Here is a 17991-nt window from a genome sequence, read left to right on the forward strand (position 1 = left end):
TGTTCTTCCTTTCCTCAGACTAAATATTTTTCTCCATGTCAAGTGGGCATGTGAGCAGCACTAGCTTGTGGATGAAATTTGAGAAGGAGATGAGTGTGTGGCCCCACCCCTGCTTATGTAGGTAAGCGGATGGGGGTGTGGCCAGATGAATGCTGGCATGTAAAGGTACATGGTGGAATTTTCTTATTCAGTGTATATACACTGAAGCAAGATATATGCAGACAGGTGCTGAGCGAAGCCATAACGCTATAGAACTGTACATCACTGATAGACTATCAAAACGAATTGCTTTTAGCTTGTTAGAATGGAGTGATTGACAGTGTCGAAGGCCTTTTGTAGGTCCAGCATGACCATGCCGCAGTATTTGCCCATGTCCACCTCTTGTTTGATGTGGTCGTTCAAATAAAGAAGGCATGTGTCAGTGGAGTGGGATGTTCGGAAGCCAGATTGGAATTCGTAGATTCGATTTTTTTCCACAAGGTACTTTTCGACCTGTTCGTAGACTATTTTTTCCATGACTTTCGAGATGGAGGTAAGAATAGAAACAGGGCGGTAGTTGCCTGGGTCTAATTTGCTGCCCTTTTTGTGCAGGGGGGTCACTCTCGCAATTTTGAAGTCCTTGGGGACGTGTCCCTGTTTTATGGAGAGGTTTATTATGTGTGTGATGACTGGGGTGATGGCGGCTGCTGAGTCTCTGAGGAATTTGGAGGGGATGTTGTCATGGCCAGTGGCCTTGTTAGGTTGGAGGGCACTCAGTTTTTTGAGTACCTCATCTGTTGTTACCATTTCAAGTTTGAAGTCGTCTTTGCGGACCCCTAGGTTTTTGTAGTAGTCTACTATGTGTTCTACCCACAAATGCCCTGAGTGGGAGGGCAGTTTATTAACCAGTGTTGTCGCTATGTTTGTAAAGAGTATGTTTAGGTATTTGGCCACATCAAGCTTGTCTGTGATGAGAGTGTATTCTGTCTTCATGTTTATGTTTGTAAATCTGGTTTTTAGTATTTTGCTGCAGCCTAGTTGGTTGTTGAGTAATTTCCAAAGTTTGCGGGTTTCTTTTAGTTTTCCTCAGTTTTGTCATTGATGAAATTTTTTTTTGCGGTTTTGATCATGGTGTTTACATCATTTCTTAGTCTGTTTCTTTGAATTTTGAGTTCAACCACGTGGGCCTGGAGTTCACTGTTTGAGCTTTTGGTAAGCTTTGTCTGACTTTTATGTGAATAGACACCAGTCTATACGAGTCGAGTAAACACCAGGCGCTCTCAGCACGGTAACTATAGAAACTGCTTCTGTGCACGGCTGTATCTCTGCCAGTAGATCATGCCAAGGGTTAATTATGATAATGTGTGTTTCAATATAAGGGCCACTATTCACCCTGCCACTTATTTTATTTTATTTATTTTTTATTGTGTTTTTGGTAGATATTTTATAGTTTTTTTCCCTTTTTTCCGGGCAGTCCGGTAGAGAGAGAGAGAGGAAGTATGGGAGGATAGATGGGGGACGACATTCGGCAAAGGTCGCCGGGTCCGGGAGTCGAACCCGGGACAGCCGGGTTGCACCGCAGTGCTGTACGTGGTGCGCCACCCTGGCGCCCCCACCCTGCCACTTCTGAACAACAAATATTGTGAGAGTGCATAGGCTACTTGCTAAAATTACCTATGCAGCAGCATATTAACATAGTAGGCATAGCAAATAATAAGCTACTATTGTAGCTATTACTGTGCTTCATACAGTAAACAAAAAAAAGTAAGTAAAAAGTAAGTACAGAGGAATATACAATATACATAAATAATATACAGTAAAGATGAGTAAACAGTGAGGTACAATGCAGATAATGAGGTACAAAACTTTGAGGTAAGGTGCAAATGCAAATGAGGTATGAATGTAGTGCAAATGATGGGTTGTTGTCATGGAGTCAAGTTATTGAGCATCCTGATGGCCTGGGGATATAAGCTCCTTCTGAGTCTCTCTGTACTGGCCAAGTCTATTCGAAAGGCAACCGGTTCATGCGTTTTGCTAATCTGATTGGCCACTGACGTTTCTGGTCATGTGACATGTGCGCCCAATCACGTGATGCGCCCATTTCAGCCTCGACCAGCAGCAAACTACCTAACGCCTAGTTCATCACTGGTTAAGCTTAGGCGACTCTTTCGAAGTTGGTTAAGGTTAGAGTTTGGAATCAGGGCTGGTGTTCTATCGCCCTGCTCTAAGACAAACTCTAACCTTAACCAACTTCGAAAGAGTGCCTAAGCTTAACCGGCGAAAGAACTTTCGGAAGCATGAACCGGTTGCCTTTCGAATAGACGCGTAGGCCTACTGGCCATGAGACTCCGGTAGCGCTTGCGTGTAATTCTGTTATTTAGTTGAATGAGTCTATAGACTTAATCACATGCAACCTATTTTATTATGTAATCATGAGTGCTGTGTAATTGATATGCCATCATGTGAATATTATGCACTTGTTTTATTTATTTATTTAGATTTTCCTCAGGCTACTAGGTGGAGCCAGGATGGATGAAACCCACCCTTAACTCGAAGGGAATTGAATAACTGAACAAGTAGCAATACAGTGACAAAAAAAACGATGTATTGCAGCAAAACTTCTAATCGAATCCAGCCTCTCTCTCTCTCCAGCTCACCTTTCAACCCATGCTCTATCTCTCTCTATTTAGCTAAAAGATCAGTGATCCTGCTTTCCACATTCTGTTTGCAGCCCCCCCCCCTCCCCTCTCTGATTCTATTGGTCTGTTCCTGTAGCTTTGTTCTCGATGACTTTCAGAAGTACCACATCGACATCTCTCTCATGTCTGAGCACGCTCAGTGCTCCTTCCCAGCCTCTGTAGTTATCAGCAATGTCACCACTGGCAGCCGCACTATCCTGCACATGAACAGGTTTGTGTGTGTACATTATGTGTCGTTCTGATGTGCGTTCCGTGTGATTGTGATATTTTTTCGTAGCTTATGTTTGCGGAGACGCTCTCTGATTGGCCACTGACGTTTCTGGTCATGTGACATGTGCGCCCAATCGCGTGACGCCTGTGTCTTTGCCCATTTCCGCCTCGAACAGCATGCAAACTACCTAACGCCTAGTTTATCACTGGTTAAGCTTAGGCGACTCTTTCGAAGTTGGTTAAGGTTAGAGTTTGGAATCAGGGCTGGTGTTCTATCGTGTGCTCTAAGACAAACTCTAACCTTCGAAAGAGTGCCTAAGCTTAACCGGTGAAAGAAACAGGTGTCACACGATTGGCCGCACATGTCACACGACCAGAAACGTCAGTGGCCAATCAGAGAGCGTCTCCGCAAACATAGGCTACGAAAAAAAATCACGCGTGCGTTCCCCCACTCTTGTTGGTGCAGCCATCTTGTTTGCCCTCATCTGTATTTCCTTATTGGTGTTGCTGTTCCTACATTGGCCTGCAGGTGGAGTCACACCCCCACTAACAGCCTCAGTCCCTTCTCAGGTGTGCCTGACTGCTGCTTGCAATACCTCCTCTTGTCCTGCCTCTATCCATCTTTGTGAAGGAGATAAGTGCTGTTGTCACCATCATGATTTCATTATCAACATGATCTCATGATTTAAAATGATTATGATGATGATATTAGGGGTTTTGTCCTTTGATTTTACATGGATTAAACTGATGGCACTTTTACAAAGGAGCCGTAATCTTAATGAGAACCAGAAATGAACCTAAAAGAAGGAGCTCTCTCTCCCCCCCTCCCCCGCTGTGTGTGTTAGTTTCATCACAGGGGATTTCGCCAAGAGAGAGGTGGATATTTCTGGCATAGCTTGGCAACAGGAGGGCGTGACACCCTGTGCGTGCTGCGTGGTGTGTCCCACCAGTGGCACCCGCACAGTTGTGCTCTCGGACACGTAAGGCAGAGATCGTCACTTAGCAATCCATTCAAGAAATGTCAGAGTGGAGCTTTTTAATTTTGTATCTGGGTCTAATATAGGACAGTCAATCCACTGCAGAGGACTGAGAGAGAGAGAGAGAGAGAGAGAGAGAGAGAGAGAGAGAGAGAGAGAGAGAGAGAGAAAATCATGTTAGATCTATTTTATTCTATTCGATTAGTTTCAAAAGGCAATCTTTTGGGGAACAGTTCCCAAGGTATTTTCTCAGGCCCCTCATCCTCATTGACCATATTCACCCTGCTGCCATTTTGCTCTTATTCGTGCTCAGGTTGGGCTCCTTTCCACCCTGTTCCCACCTTGGGTGAACATGACATAAGAGCGAAATGGCCACCCTTTGAATGTGGTCAATTGTCCCAAAAGTATCTTGGTGTTTCATCACTTTTAGAGTTGGTGCTCCTGAACGCAACTGATATTTCTTTTTGCCGAAAGTGGTATTTGATTAATGGCGTTCATTTCATTATCAGGAGTGAAAAGTGTTCCAGGCATATATATCATGCTATTTCCAAAAGGTATTATGCTATTTTCAAAAAGTATCATGGTACTGTACTTCCATATTTTGGTCACAATGATGATGGTAGTGACCAAAAGAATAATGGAAATACCATGATATTACTATCTTTATCATGGTTTAAATTGGATTAGACCATGGTATTATGGTACCACCATGGTATTACAAAAGTGGTGCCACGGTGATACATAGCTTTTACCAGGGCAGTAACATGGTAAATCATGTATACAATGGCCAGAAGAACCATGGTACAACTGAAATTACCATCAAACTACCATGATACTTTTTTGTGAGTGTAACACAAGTTCTCTGCCTACTGCTGGCAGCATGAGATCGCCTGAGGTTGCCACACTACCAATGTTGAGCTAATTCACACTCTTTGGTTAGTAACACTATACCTTGAGGAGTGTTTTCAACAGACTTCTTCAGTGTGTTATGTACTGTACACCTCCTAAACTCCAGACATCACCACAATGACCTCCACCAGGTAATCCAGGTCAACCAATCCAGGTCAACCAATGTTCCAGCTGTCATTCATGCTAGCAAGCACAATACCTGCCTTTCAAGATGAGTCCCGTCCCGGTTCCGAAGACATGAGCCTTGTGCCTGCCAGCATAATAGGATAATATTCAGACCGAGCAAATACACAAGCACCGTCTTGTATTAGGTGAAGGATAGTATTTCTGTCAGATAGGTGAATTTAGCAGACTTTTGTAACTAGGGGTGTAACAATCACAGTACAGAATTGATCATTCTCATTATCTACCCTACTGTAGGTCTTTAAATAGTCCCCCCCCCCCCCAGTTTAACTCTTGGTGTGGTATGGCTACTGCTAGTATAATATTTAATGCTAATCTTCATTGTTTACCACTTAGAAATAACATTTTAATGTTTCTTAGCCACAAAATCTGAATTTGTATTGAATCTTACATGCCTATTTGTAACTCTGGTACACATGGCACATGACACACAGCGACAGTCTCTCTGCAGTGGTTTGGGATTAATTGGAGAGATCAGTATTAATTTGTCCAAGTCATCTCTGCATGCCTAATATCCCTTTTATATCATATCATATAATTTAATTAAATTTCTATAAATAAATATATCTGTCTGTCTGTCTGTCTGTCTGTCTGTCTGTCTGTCTGTCTGTCTGTCTGTCTGTCTGTCTGTCTGTCTGTCTGTCTGTCTGTCTGTCTGTCTGTCTGTCTATCTGTCTGTCTGTCTGTCTGTCTGCCTGCCTGCCTGCCTGCCTGTCTGCCTGCCTGCCTGCCTGCCTGCCTGCCTGCCTGCTGCCTGCCTGCCTTCCTGCTTACCGTATCTATCAATTTATCTCCCTGAGTTCAGTGATTCATCAGTATGAAATACCTAACCTTCTACCTTGTGTCATCTGTCAGAAACTTACCAGATGTGTCGGCAGCAGACTTCTCTAAGTTGGACCTGCATCAGTACAAGTGGATTCACTGGGAGGTGAGCTGACATTGTGGGATGCTGGATTTGTTCTGGCAAAGTTTTTAATCATTTAAATTGTGGGAGGGGTTATACATTGTGACAGCTACAGTTACTGTAGATCTCTGAGCACTGCTGGAAGAATGTCCCACAAAGTAACACAGTTCCTCACATGTTGAAGTTGTGTTGCATGGTCTTGTATTTAATTTAGTGCTGTCAATCGATTAAAATATTTAATCTGATTAATCACATGATTGTCCATAGTTAACTCGCGATTAATCGCAAATTAATCACATTTTTTTGTATCTACCTTAAACGGATCTTTTTCAAGTTCCAAGTTTTAATACTCTTATCAACATGAGAGTCAACAAATGCTTTCTTTATGCAGCCATTTAACACAAAAGGATGACCCTCATGCATTGCAAATTTGCATCAAATTCAAAACAGAGTGATGCACAAAATAACTTAAAGGTCAACCTCCACGTTGTATTTTTGTTCAATAAACAATGTGGACTAGGCCAACAGTGGCTTTCATGAAGAAGGGGGAAAAAAAGTATTGAAATTGACCCAGTTTTAGCATTTTTATCAAACATTTTGTCTGCCCAACACAATCACCACGCACGTGCATATTTTAATCAATGGTTCATAACGTGCGTGTGTAATCGAAATGATCGTCACAACAGGTGCAGGGCACCAGGGGGCTCACCAGGGGGCGCTGAGAGTCACACAGCTAGTGGCAGGCAGAGAGCCTTGCTACCATAGATATATGCTTGCTACTACTAGCCGAATTAAAATGTATCTGTTTCACCTCACTATTGCTCCGTGATTATAGCCATCCATCCATCTCTAAAGCGAACCACTATTTGTAAAAGCCACAACCACGTTACCATATTTGTAATAATGTAAATCATTGTGTCGTTGTACACATATTGTGTTTATAACGTTAGTAGATAACATAGCTTAGCTTGGTAGCTATTGTGCTAACAACATATCCCGACATCCGGCTCGCTGGCCGGCATGAACGGCCGACCCAAAATGGTTCTCTCCTCTCTGTACACCCCGTCCCCACGGGTGCCCTGCCGGGGGGCCCATGGACGCGACGGCGGCGGCAGCCGTAGGGTGCTCGAGCCCGTAAAGGCTAGTGTTACACAATAGCTATGAGCTAACTAGCGCTGCGGGCTCCGGCGCCCTGCGGCCGCCGCTGTTGTCGAGTCCACAAGCTCCTCCGCGGGGACGGGGGCACACAAAGAGGAGAGAACCACCCGCAGGGACGGCGGGCTATAGGCTAACGTCAGTGAGTAGCAGGGACGGCGGAGATATAGGCTAACTGTGATGCACCGAGTGAGCCACCATTGATCTAGTACTATGACCCGGACGGACATAAGGCATACGTTTCCTGAAGTGACGTCACGGCCGTGCTAGGTGCTAGCGTCTGATAAGCTTTTAGATTCGGCTCATTAATATGCACCTGTTGTCCTGTTGTGACGTCGGCGTTTGATAAGCTTTTTTGATTCGCGCGTGCATGTTATTCGTGCGTGGACCTTTTTAACTCTTTCAGAGTGGCATTTCCGGTGTCAAATGGAAAAAAATAAATAATGAAATGATATACCAATGATGTAAACTACCCATAATTGATCAGTAGGGTTTAACCTGGAGGTTGGGCTTTAAATGAAAATAATAATTTAAAACAATGAATAAAGTGCATGACATAATAGGGGAAAGAAAACGTTAGGAACTTGTTACATTAACCCACACAAGGGCTGAGAACTCTCCCAGCTCTCTTTCTCTCTTGCCCCTTCCTCATCTCTCTCACCCCCCCTCTCTATCTCTCTCACACACACACACACACACACACACACACACACACACACACACACACACACACACACACACACACACACACACACACACACACACACACACACACATTTTGAGTCAGAAACAAACATAGTATCAATGAGAGTATCAATAATACACCTGAGTGAAGTCTAATAAAAAAATAAAAAAGTAAAAAAAAATGTTAGTGAAAAAGTTAATCTTGAGTTAAAAAAATAGTGGCGTTAATAGAAGCGGGCGATAACGTGTTAATACAGCGTTAACTTTGACAGCCCTAGTAATATCATATTCTGACCAATGTATTTAGGGTCGCAATGCTGAGGAGCAGGTGAAGATGATCCAGCAGGTGGCGGTCTACAACAGCAAGTTGCCACAGCAACACAGAATCAGCATCTCTGTGGAGATTGAGAAGATCAGAGAGCCTCTGTACCGGCTGTTCCCTCATGCTGACGTGGTAGGACTCCCCCCGCTACTGGTTTAGATCAGTGGTGGAAAGTAACTAAGTATTTTTTACTCAAGTACTGTACTTAACACTTTGAGTGCCACTCACGAGATTTCTCTGGTTTTTTTTATAGGTGGTTGCTAGCCACTCACGAGATTTCTCGGAATTTTTTCTTTTTTTTTCTTTTTAGCGATCTGAAAAATTATTGCATCACCCGAGCCTACCCGAGTATAGCCGAGCGGCGCCGGCGATCACTGTGGAAAAAAGCGCCCCCTGTCGTCTCCCAGATGACATAAGTGATTTTGGAATGGACTCAATGAAAATGAATGGGGAAAAAAATCCGGTACTCCACATTTTCCAGTTCACTGATCCAGCCGGGGTTACCACAGTTCATTCTGGAACCTCAGATCCCCGCTGATCATGGAGATCTACAGTATCGCGTTGGATCCATACACGTATCGATTTTTTCGAATGGTGATCAGGAATTGGAATATACCAGTTGGATACCATCTGATGTCAGGTAAGGACTCTATGTTATCAGTGTTAGGATAATCAGAGTAAGTTTGATGAAGTTATAAGCTGTTTTGTGAAATGTCTTCTTTCGGTTTCACTGTAAAAGTCCGTGAGGAAATCAACGGAGCGATTATCCGTGCACGGCCGTAATGTGCTTGCGTGCACGTATAATATTGATCATCTAGCGTTTATTTGAAAACGATTCATAAAAAGGCAGACGAATATCAACGTTGTGGAATATTCCACTAAAAGACGATTTTCATAGAATGCTCCAGAATGAGCTGTTTTTTATATCAAAATGGGGGCTTTTCTAACTGCTCTGAAACGGAAACGACGCGATAAAAAAACAATCTGCCTTGACAGCACTGACTGGAAAATAGTCTTTGATAATGCGATGGGCAGATTAGACACACAGCCATAATTTAAAACATAGATTAGGCGATATTAACGTTAACATTGGCGCCGATGGTGGCATTCAGCCGGTAAAACGGAAAAGCAGGCGTGGCGCTCAAAGTGTTAAGTACAGTTTTTAAAGTACTTGTACTTTACTTGTGTATTTTCATTTTAGGGAACTTTACACGTCTTGCTACATTTTCCTGAACCAATCAGTTATTAATTACTTTGAAGAAGAAATATTCTGCGTACATATGAATACACAAGTTGATAAGTCTGCCATCATCAAAGATCATCATCATCACAGAGAATGTAATCAGAGCAGCATAACTGGAGTAGGCCTACATACCTTACTTACTTACTTACTTACTTAGGCCCATCGCTCCCAATGGAGCATAGGCCATCTACGACTTTTCTCCATCCAACACGGCTTTGGGCTGTCCTTTCTGCCTCCCCCAGGTAGTTCCTTGTCTCTTGAGCTCCGCCTCAGTGTCCCGCCTCTAGGTGTTCTTAGGCCGCCCTCTCTTCCGCTTCCCTTGGGGATTCCAAGTCAGGGCCTGGCGTGTAGTACTGGTAGCCGGTTTCCTGGATCTGCTTCTCCACTGGTTCCTGTCTTCCTTTCAGCCATAGTTCCTCATTCTTGATTTTGTTTGGCCACCGGATCCCAAAGATGCATTTCAGACAGCTGTTTATAAAGGTCTGTATCTTCTGCAATGTTCTTTTCGTCATTCTCCAAGTCTCTGAACCGTAGAGAAGGACGGCCTACATACCACTTTACCATAACTTTTAGAGGTCAATAGATCGAGGATGGAATGTTCCCATGCCCTGACATTCAAGAATGTCATAGAAAATGTGTATACTGTACCAATATCTAATACATTTCTACTTTTACTTTGGTATAATTTTGAATGGAGGACTTTTTCCTTTACTTAGGTAGGATTTTGAATGGAGGACTTTTACTTTATGTAGGATTTTGAATGGAGGACCTTTACCTGTCCCAGAGTATTATTTAATCTGGGTATGTCTTTAATCTGGGTATTACTTTTCCTGAAGTAAATCAACTGTATCTGTAAAGGCAATCCTACAAACCAAAGTTGCCTTGAGGCTCCAGGTAATGCATTGTTAGTCCGACACCTTCCGAATTGCAGTCCAAAAGAAAAGATGACGCTGATCCGATGTGCGAATTAAGTGTGAATTAAGTGCGGTCAAAAACGATATGGTACCGCTCTACCTGGGCCTAGCTGAACTCCAAACTACCTGCCATGTTATAGGAGTGGTTAGGGGGAACGTGGGAAAAAAGGGGAGTTGACCAGGTAAGTCTCCATCTTGGAATTCATTATGACATATATTAATAAACACAAAGCACAAATACCATAATAAACTATATGTCTAATGGGGCAATACAGATACAATTTATCATCATAGGATTTGGCTCCTACATGTTGTTAGATTCTGATCAATCTGGCCAGTATCACGTCTTCTTGTGTTATCCTCTCTCCATCCAATTCCTCTGCATTGTGTAATTTTAATGGTCCTGACGTCTCATATACTGGCTGATACAATCCTTATCTCTCCCCGTTAGTGCGATCCGCAAACCATAATAATCCTCCACCTTCGTATGAATTCGACACTTTGACACAGCGTAATACCTTACAAGGAGAAGCGTTGTTTATTGATACAAACAGAAGCCTCAGCCCAGATGTTATCCGATTGTATTTTCATTGCTATCGTCTCTGCTGTTATTCAGTCCAATAGTGGTCAGGCCTGGTCGTTAGCCTGAGCCATCCTCGTGTTAGCCAAAGCTAATGATGGTGTGGCATTCCCCCCCCCCCCCCCCTCTCCGTGATGAGAGGAGAGAGTCTCTTCTGGTTTCTTCCCTCTTAGTCTCAGTCAGATTTTAGTCTGCCCTTACCCGGAACCACTGTCACCTTTATAGGATCTTCGTCCTAGCAACGACGGCCCACTTGTCAGGTGCCTCGCTGTCATGACAACTGCTAATAACCTTTCACACATTTCAAAATGTTTCATTACTGTTTTCATTAAGGATGTCACCCCTCTCCCTCGCTCTGTGCATCTGTTATCAATGTGTTCTTACAAGGAATGTCAACATTCGGCTCGCTCAGTGTGGTGCTCACTAACACCCTGCTCGCTCTGAAACACCTCTCCTGCTTCCACCACCGTCAGCCTGCACATTTCGACACTTTAGATGCTCTCATCTCCCCCAATCTATACATCACATACATTGAAAAACACCCAAATCTATCATTCCCCCCTTGATTCTTATCAACTCTTCAGAATCATAAATCATTATTTGGTTTTTCAATTAATTATACCCAAAAATAGACTCATAACAATTAGGGCCCCTCCGTCTGCTGTTTTTGCCTTATTGTTTCCCATTACACGCATCACACCTAAACCAGAAAGGATAAACAACGGTCAGGGAGGAGAGAGAGAGACAGAGAAAAACACAGATTTGCAACTTCAGACAACACACCTAAACCCTTTGGCCCCCCTACTTAGGTACACCCCACGTCAAATCAGAGCGCTCCCTTCCCTCTTACAGTACACCCCCCATCTTGGGCCGGTCCCGTCTTCTAGGGCAAGGGCCCCTTTCAGCGACGGCTCCTTTCCTGAGCTGGCCCCCGTTCCAGGGCGCGGCCCCCTAGGCAAAAATGTCTCCCCTGGTCTGCTACTGCTCAGTGCTCTGGCTGTCCTCTCCACATCTGCTCTCCCACCGCCACCGTCTCCTCTCTCTCGTCGTGGATGATCTGTGTACCAGGCTGCGGTGCCTGGCCCCTGCTGCTTCCTCCTCCTCCAGTCTGTCTCCTGGTCGTCTCCACAGCGGTCGGTCATCTCCAGACCCTGAAAGCAGAAACACAACACCAGCAGTTTTCTGTACTCTCGACCCTTGTGTTTTCTATTAGTCTACGACCTTCTCCACACCCATATCTGTCCCTGTTCGTCGTCTTCCGTCGTGACACCAGCAGCTAACCGATACCCACTCCGCGCAACTCTATCTCTTCGTCCCACGGGTGACCCCCAGCGCGCGCCAGTTCTTTCTGGTGACGTGTCTTCTGAAGACCCTGCCTATCTATCAGGTGTGAGAAGGCCCCACTGGAGATCAAACTCCCTCTTATTTCATAATTAAACCTATTTAATAACTGCACCTCCTCTCTCTGTGCAATTCTTATTTAATCCATTATATAATTAAACTCTATTTAATTAACCTGTATATCTATATTATTATTATAATAATCCGCCCTCTCCCTGCTCCAGTAGATTCGAACTTGAATCACTCTGTCACTCCTGATAAACTCCCCTTCACTACCCCCCCCTCCACTAGAGGGTAGTAGAGACCTATCTTCAAACATTTGCCTGCATTATCCCACTGTCCCCCCTAGATGGTGGCAAACTCAGTCTAGAGTATTTTAGATGACGTCACTCTCTGGTTCTTATCTGTTGTTATCTCCTCGTGGCTCACGGCCATTTTGTCTCGGTGCAAATGGCTACTCTCTCAAACAAACGGCCGCTGCCCTTCTTTCCAAGGCCTAAAAACACTGCTGTTTTCCTCTCTTTCCTATCCATATCAGGGGACGCTTCTCCCGGACTAAACTCTTGCTTATCGGACATAATACACACTTTAAGGTAAATCCCCGATCGACTTTCCTCCCTCCACGACAAATTCCGGCCGTCTTGAGACCACAGCGACCAGTTTAAGGTGGGCCGTCTCAGGCGACAGTCTTGTCATAACAATCCCGCCATAACAATTTTTCAGTCTGGTTCAGCATTCCCCCCTCTCCTCATCTCTCTCATTTACACTCCTTCTGCCCCGGCCCAGTTTGTTTTTCATTCCCTGTAGATAAAAACCCTCGATTTTCAAAACACCATGGCTCTCTGCTCATATTATTACAGCTGGCTTCTCTGTCGCTACTTATTTACGGATGCACTATCTGTTTGTTTTTATTTGGCTTAAAAGATCAAAACAACCGTGTGTGCACAGTGAACTCACATCTTTCTCCTGAGCGCTGTTTCTCCTACAGCGCTGGTTCGCCTCATGACCACTCGACTCGCCGCTCTCTCCCAGGGCTGGCCGGCCTTGCTCGATCATGATTCTCCCACACACGATGACTGTTGTTCACTGTGAGCCCATTATTGAAAAAGTCTTTTTCCGTTGTTCTTATCTCTTGCAAATCCGGCTGTCATCGGCAACCAACTGTTAGATTCTGAGCAATCTGGCCAGTATCACGTCTTCTTGTGTTATCCTCTCTCCATCCAATTCCTCTGCGTTGTGTAATTTTAATGGTCCTGACGTCTCATATACTGGCTGATACAATCCTTATCTCTCCCCGTTAGTGCGATCCGCAAACCATAATAATCCTCCACCTTCGTATGAATTCGACACTTTGACACAGCGTAATACCTTACAAGGAGAAGCGTTGTTTATTGATATAAACAGAAGCCTCAGCCCAGATGTTATCCGATTGTATTTTCATTGCTATCGTCTCTGCTGTTATTCAGTCCAATAGTGGTCAGGCCTGGTCGTTAGCCTGAACCATCCTCGTGTTAGCCGAAGCTAATGATGATGTGGCATTCCCCCCCCCCCCCTCTCCGTGATGAGAGGAGAGAGTCTCTTCTGGTTTCTTCCCTCTTAGTCTCAGTCAGATTTTAGTCTGCCCTTACCCGGAACCACTGTCACCTTTATAGGATCTTCGTCCTAGCAACGACGGCCCACCCCCTTCTGGTTGTCAGGTGCCTCACTGTCATGACAACTGCTAATAACCTTTCACACATTTCAAAACATTTCATTACTGTTTTCATTAAGGATGTCACCCCTCTCCCTCGCTCTGTGCATCTGTTATCAATGTGTTCTTACAAGGAATGTCAACATTCGGCTCGCTCAGTGTGGTGCTCACTAACACCCTGCTCGCTCTGAAACACCTCTCCTGCTTCCACCACCGTCAGCCTGCACATTTCGACCCTTTAGATGCTCTCATCTCCCCCTAATCTATACACCACATACATTGAAAAACACCCACACTCTATCAATGTCGGCCTCTAATTGTTCTTTTTTTTTTATCAACATTTTTATTTTATTTTTCAACATGAAACAAAACATATCACAATACAATAATAATAATACATAAAAAGACTTCCCAAGACAATAACTTAACACCACACGACAAGACAATAACTGATACAGACTGTACAGTGATCATCCTACATGGATACTCGCTCGTTCTCGTCCCCGTCCCCCCCGCTCACCCAAGGACCTCAACATGAGTCACACTCACAATACATTATTCAGTAAAAAAAACAAAGATAAAAAAAAAAAATCCAAACTTATATGCGTTATTTTAATTTTCCCACTGCAGCCAACCAAATTGCGATATTAGATTCCTTAACCCCTATAACACGTGCCGTGGATATCTCCAAATAGATCACATCAAGGTAGGTGAGAAACCATACCTTCGGGCAGAGTTTGTCTGGGTGAAACCAACGTGAGGCAATACATTTTTTTGTGGCTGTGAGGCCGGCCAAAATGAGTTTTTTCACCTGTATAGAGGTCTGTAATTGAGAGAGATCATTCAGTAATAATACAGAAGGAGATACAGGTATGGTTAAAGAGAAAATGTCTGAGAGCTGATATGTAACATTTTCCCAAAAAATAACAACAGGAGGGCATTCCCAGTACATATGCATAAATGTACCTGTGGCGCCATTTGGACACAAGGTACATAAAGAGTCAGGTCTGAGACCCATTGAATTCAATCGTCTAGGGGTTAAATAAGTCCTGTGAATAAAATTTAGATGAATCTGTTGGTGATCTGGGTTGTGTGAGGATAACAGAACATTTTCCCAGACTGCATCCCAATCAAAATCTACATCCAATTCCGGTACATCCTTTCTCCAAATCGTATCCAGGGGGAGCTCTTTATATGAGGTCATGAGTAAATGGCGATAAAAGTCAGAGACAAAGCCTCTCGATGTCTCTTCGTCATAAAATAATTTGTGAAAGCGGTGATGCACTAATGGAGCGTCCCATGGCACGCCATGAGCCTTCAGAGCTGCTCTTATTTGTAAATAAAAGAAAAAGGAGGTTCCGGGGAGATCATATCCGTTGGATATATCCTGGAAAGAGCGGAGACCAGAATCGAAGATATCCCCCAATGTGTGTATGCCTTTCTTTTCCCAGCTAGGGTACCTAATAGGTTGTTGTCCAATAAGGAGAAGATTGTTATTAAATAGAGGGGAATGCGTGTGCCATTGATGGCGGTTTGTACCCACTTTCTGAGTGTCACGCCAAGTCTGGATCACATGTGTGATAAGAGGGCCAAATCGTAATTTACATTGTTTAATTGGTATGTTGGTATACACAATATCCTGAAGTCTATATGGGGACACCAACTTCTCCTCCAATGGTCGCCAAGATACAGCTGCTTGAGCGTCAAACCAAGTGATCAAAGGTCTCAGAGAGAAAGCTTGAAAATAATATTTAAAGTCTGGAAATGCTAAGCCCCCATCGAGTTTACTCCTTTGGGCAGTTGATCTCTTCAAGCGCGGGCGTTTATTGTTCCAAACGAATTTATATGAGGCAGAGTGCAATTTCTGCCAGTAACCAGCAGGAGGAGGTAACGGGAGCATGGAGCTGATAAAATAAATTCTGGGTAAAATATTCATTTTAATTATTGCCTCTTATTGTTCTTGTAGGCAAATGAAACAATTACAACTTTCAAAATATAAAAAAGGAGCCAAAATGTATAGTCCATTCAAAAATCAAAATCCAAGCAAAAAATCTTCCATCTTCCAAGTTATCAGTAAGAGTGTATTAGTGAACAGGGGGGGGGGGTGGTGTGTGTTCTATGTAGGAGCCTCGAGCAGCAGACACAACTTTGTGATAGGTCTGCGAAGAGTGGTAGTCTGTGGCTCTAAGCTTTGCACTACCATCTTGTACTCGTCAAGCTTTCCATCCATGGCTTGTGTTTTTTGGGATGGTAAACTTCATGGTGTGGGATATACCCAGTCCTTTTGCTGCTGTCCAGTGAGCATTTTCCCACCTTTATGGCATAGCCTTTATCCAGGCTGTCGACCACAAACTTGATGTCATCCTTATGGAACTGAGGAGACTTGCTAAGCTTCCTTTTCGGGCCAAGGGCCCGCTGTTGTGCCATGCAGCGATTATTGGGATATTCAGTGTTCTTCCTAAGTGGTAGGCCTGACTGTTTGGCTGACTGGGGGACACGCTTTATGAAGACGTGGTCCTCCCTGGACATTTCAAGCTGCTCCTCCCACTGCCGTTCAGGGAAGCCATGCCTGATTTGTTGCTGCAGAAGCTCATCCAGCTGCACAACCGAACTTCTGTGTGCCATTACAGTCGACTCTCCACAGGGGGAGACAGAACCTTTTTTTAGAAGTCCATTAACACATTCCCTGCCACGGTTATATCCATCAATGTAGGCTCACACCACTCTAAGCCTATGGAGATGTTCACCTTCTTTGCAGGGCTATAACTTTTTTAATTGTATTGCTAATGTGGGATATTTGAGGATATCCTGATGAAGAATGTCTCAGTCAACCGAGGCTTGGATAATAACAAAGGTTTATTAACCAGACAGATAGAATACATAGAGAGAATGGCTGAGGCTCTCGCCCCAGGTGATCAGCTGAAATTACCCAGGTAAGAAGCCTTGATTGTGGTCGGGAAGAGCCCTTTATAGTTCAACAAAGGGGGTGTGTGGTCCCATTTGATAGGTCAGATGGGGGGGAGGGGGTACAGGTTTGGGGACACAGGGGAGGGGGGTGATTATTCCACAGAGAGGGGGGGGGGCACAGGTAAAGGGAACACAGGGGAGGGGGATATATTTACATGAGGACATATTATACCACAATACTCACTTTTCTTTCTTATAATGTGGGTGAGATTAATGTATAATATACCAGGATTGTTTGGAACAGGTAAAAGTGGGGATAATAGTTTAAAATAGAATTATTTACATACATGATTAATAGAATTATTTACATACATGATTCATGACATGATCGACTGGACTGCGGTCTGTGTTATTTTGATATCAGAGATGTGGGAATAGATATCACCCTTTTCTTTTATTAATCGCTCAAAATACCTATATCAATGAGTGGTCCTCATCCCTGATATCAAACAACAATTAACATAATCATTAGAAGCTATCGCTGTGCAAATATCTTGGCATACCTTCAGTCGTTCATGTCGTGACTCTGGGGAGCTAATGTGATCGTTGTGCATACAGGCATCGTAATAAACCAATTAAATACATGCACTGTCTGTGTGGTCAGAGTACACAGGGTGAAAAAACAAAATTGTGTTCATAATTATTAGGAATCGGATTTACACATAAGGCTAATGTGTACAAAAACATTTTAACAACCGTTAACCTGGTGGTTAATAAAACTAACATGATTGCTTATGGGAAACTGTTCACAAATATATATATATATTTTTTGCACATTTTGTGATGATTCTTGATGAAATTACTTAGGATCCAGTTGTATTTAATCTGAGTTTGAGTGTCACTTTCATCTGTGATTGCCTCAGCTTTGTTGGTCTTTACTTAGAATCAGGCAATTTTCTCCATTTCTTCTCTATAAATGAGGAGATAAAACGTCTTATGCATCGCTTCTGTATGTAATTCTAGTGCATATACTATCAATGGTTCACCATACAGGTGCAAAACAACGTTACATGTCCTCTTCTATGAGAGAATAAGACAACTGATTCTTTCTTGTCTGACAATACAATTTTGTAACCTAAGTAATTCTAATGTGATGTAATGTGATCATGTGGTCACTTCTTCCTTCAGCAATACATTTTAGCTCATTATTACTAACCATTGTTAATGCTTTCTCATTGATTTCTTTTCATCACATCCCTAGTTCATCGTTTTGCAGATACATACAATTGTGTGA

The 17991-nt window shown here is 43.5% G+C and overlaps 1 protein-coding gene across 1 annotated transcript in view; it reads left to right on the forward strand.

Moving 5' to 3' along the window:
• khk (ketohexokinase) overlaps nucleotides 1–17991 on the forward strand; it is a 61121-nt gene that overhangs the window by 11698 nt on the left and 31432 nt on the right. The window contains exons 3-5 of the mRNA XM_084337216.1: nucleotides 2755–2889; nucleotides 5813–5885; nucleotides 8008–8154. Coding sequence (XP_084193342.1) covers nucleotides 2755–2889; nucleotides 5813–5885; nucleotides 8008–8154 — 355 coding nt within the window. The remainder of the gene's footprint in view (nucleotides 1–2754; nucleotides 2890–5812; nucleotides 5886–8007; nucleotides 8155–17991) is intronic.

The sequence above is a fragment of the Notolepis coatsorum genome, assembly GCF_963971535.1.
Source record: "Notolepis coatsorum genome assembly, chromosome: 20".
In the NCBI taxonomy this organism is placed as follows: Eukaryota; Metazoa; Chordata; class Actinopteri; order Aulopiformes; family Paralepididae; genus Notolepis; species Notolepis coatsorum.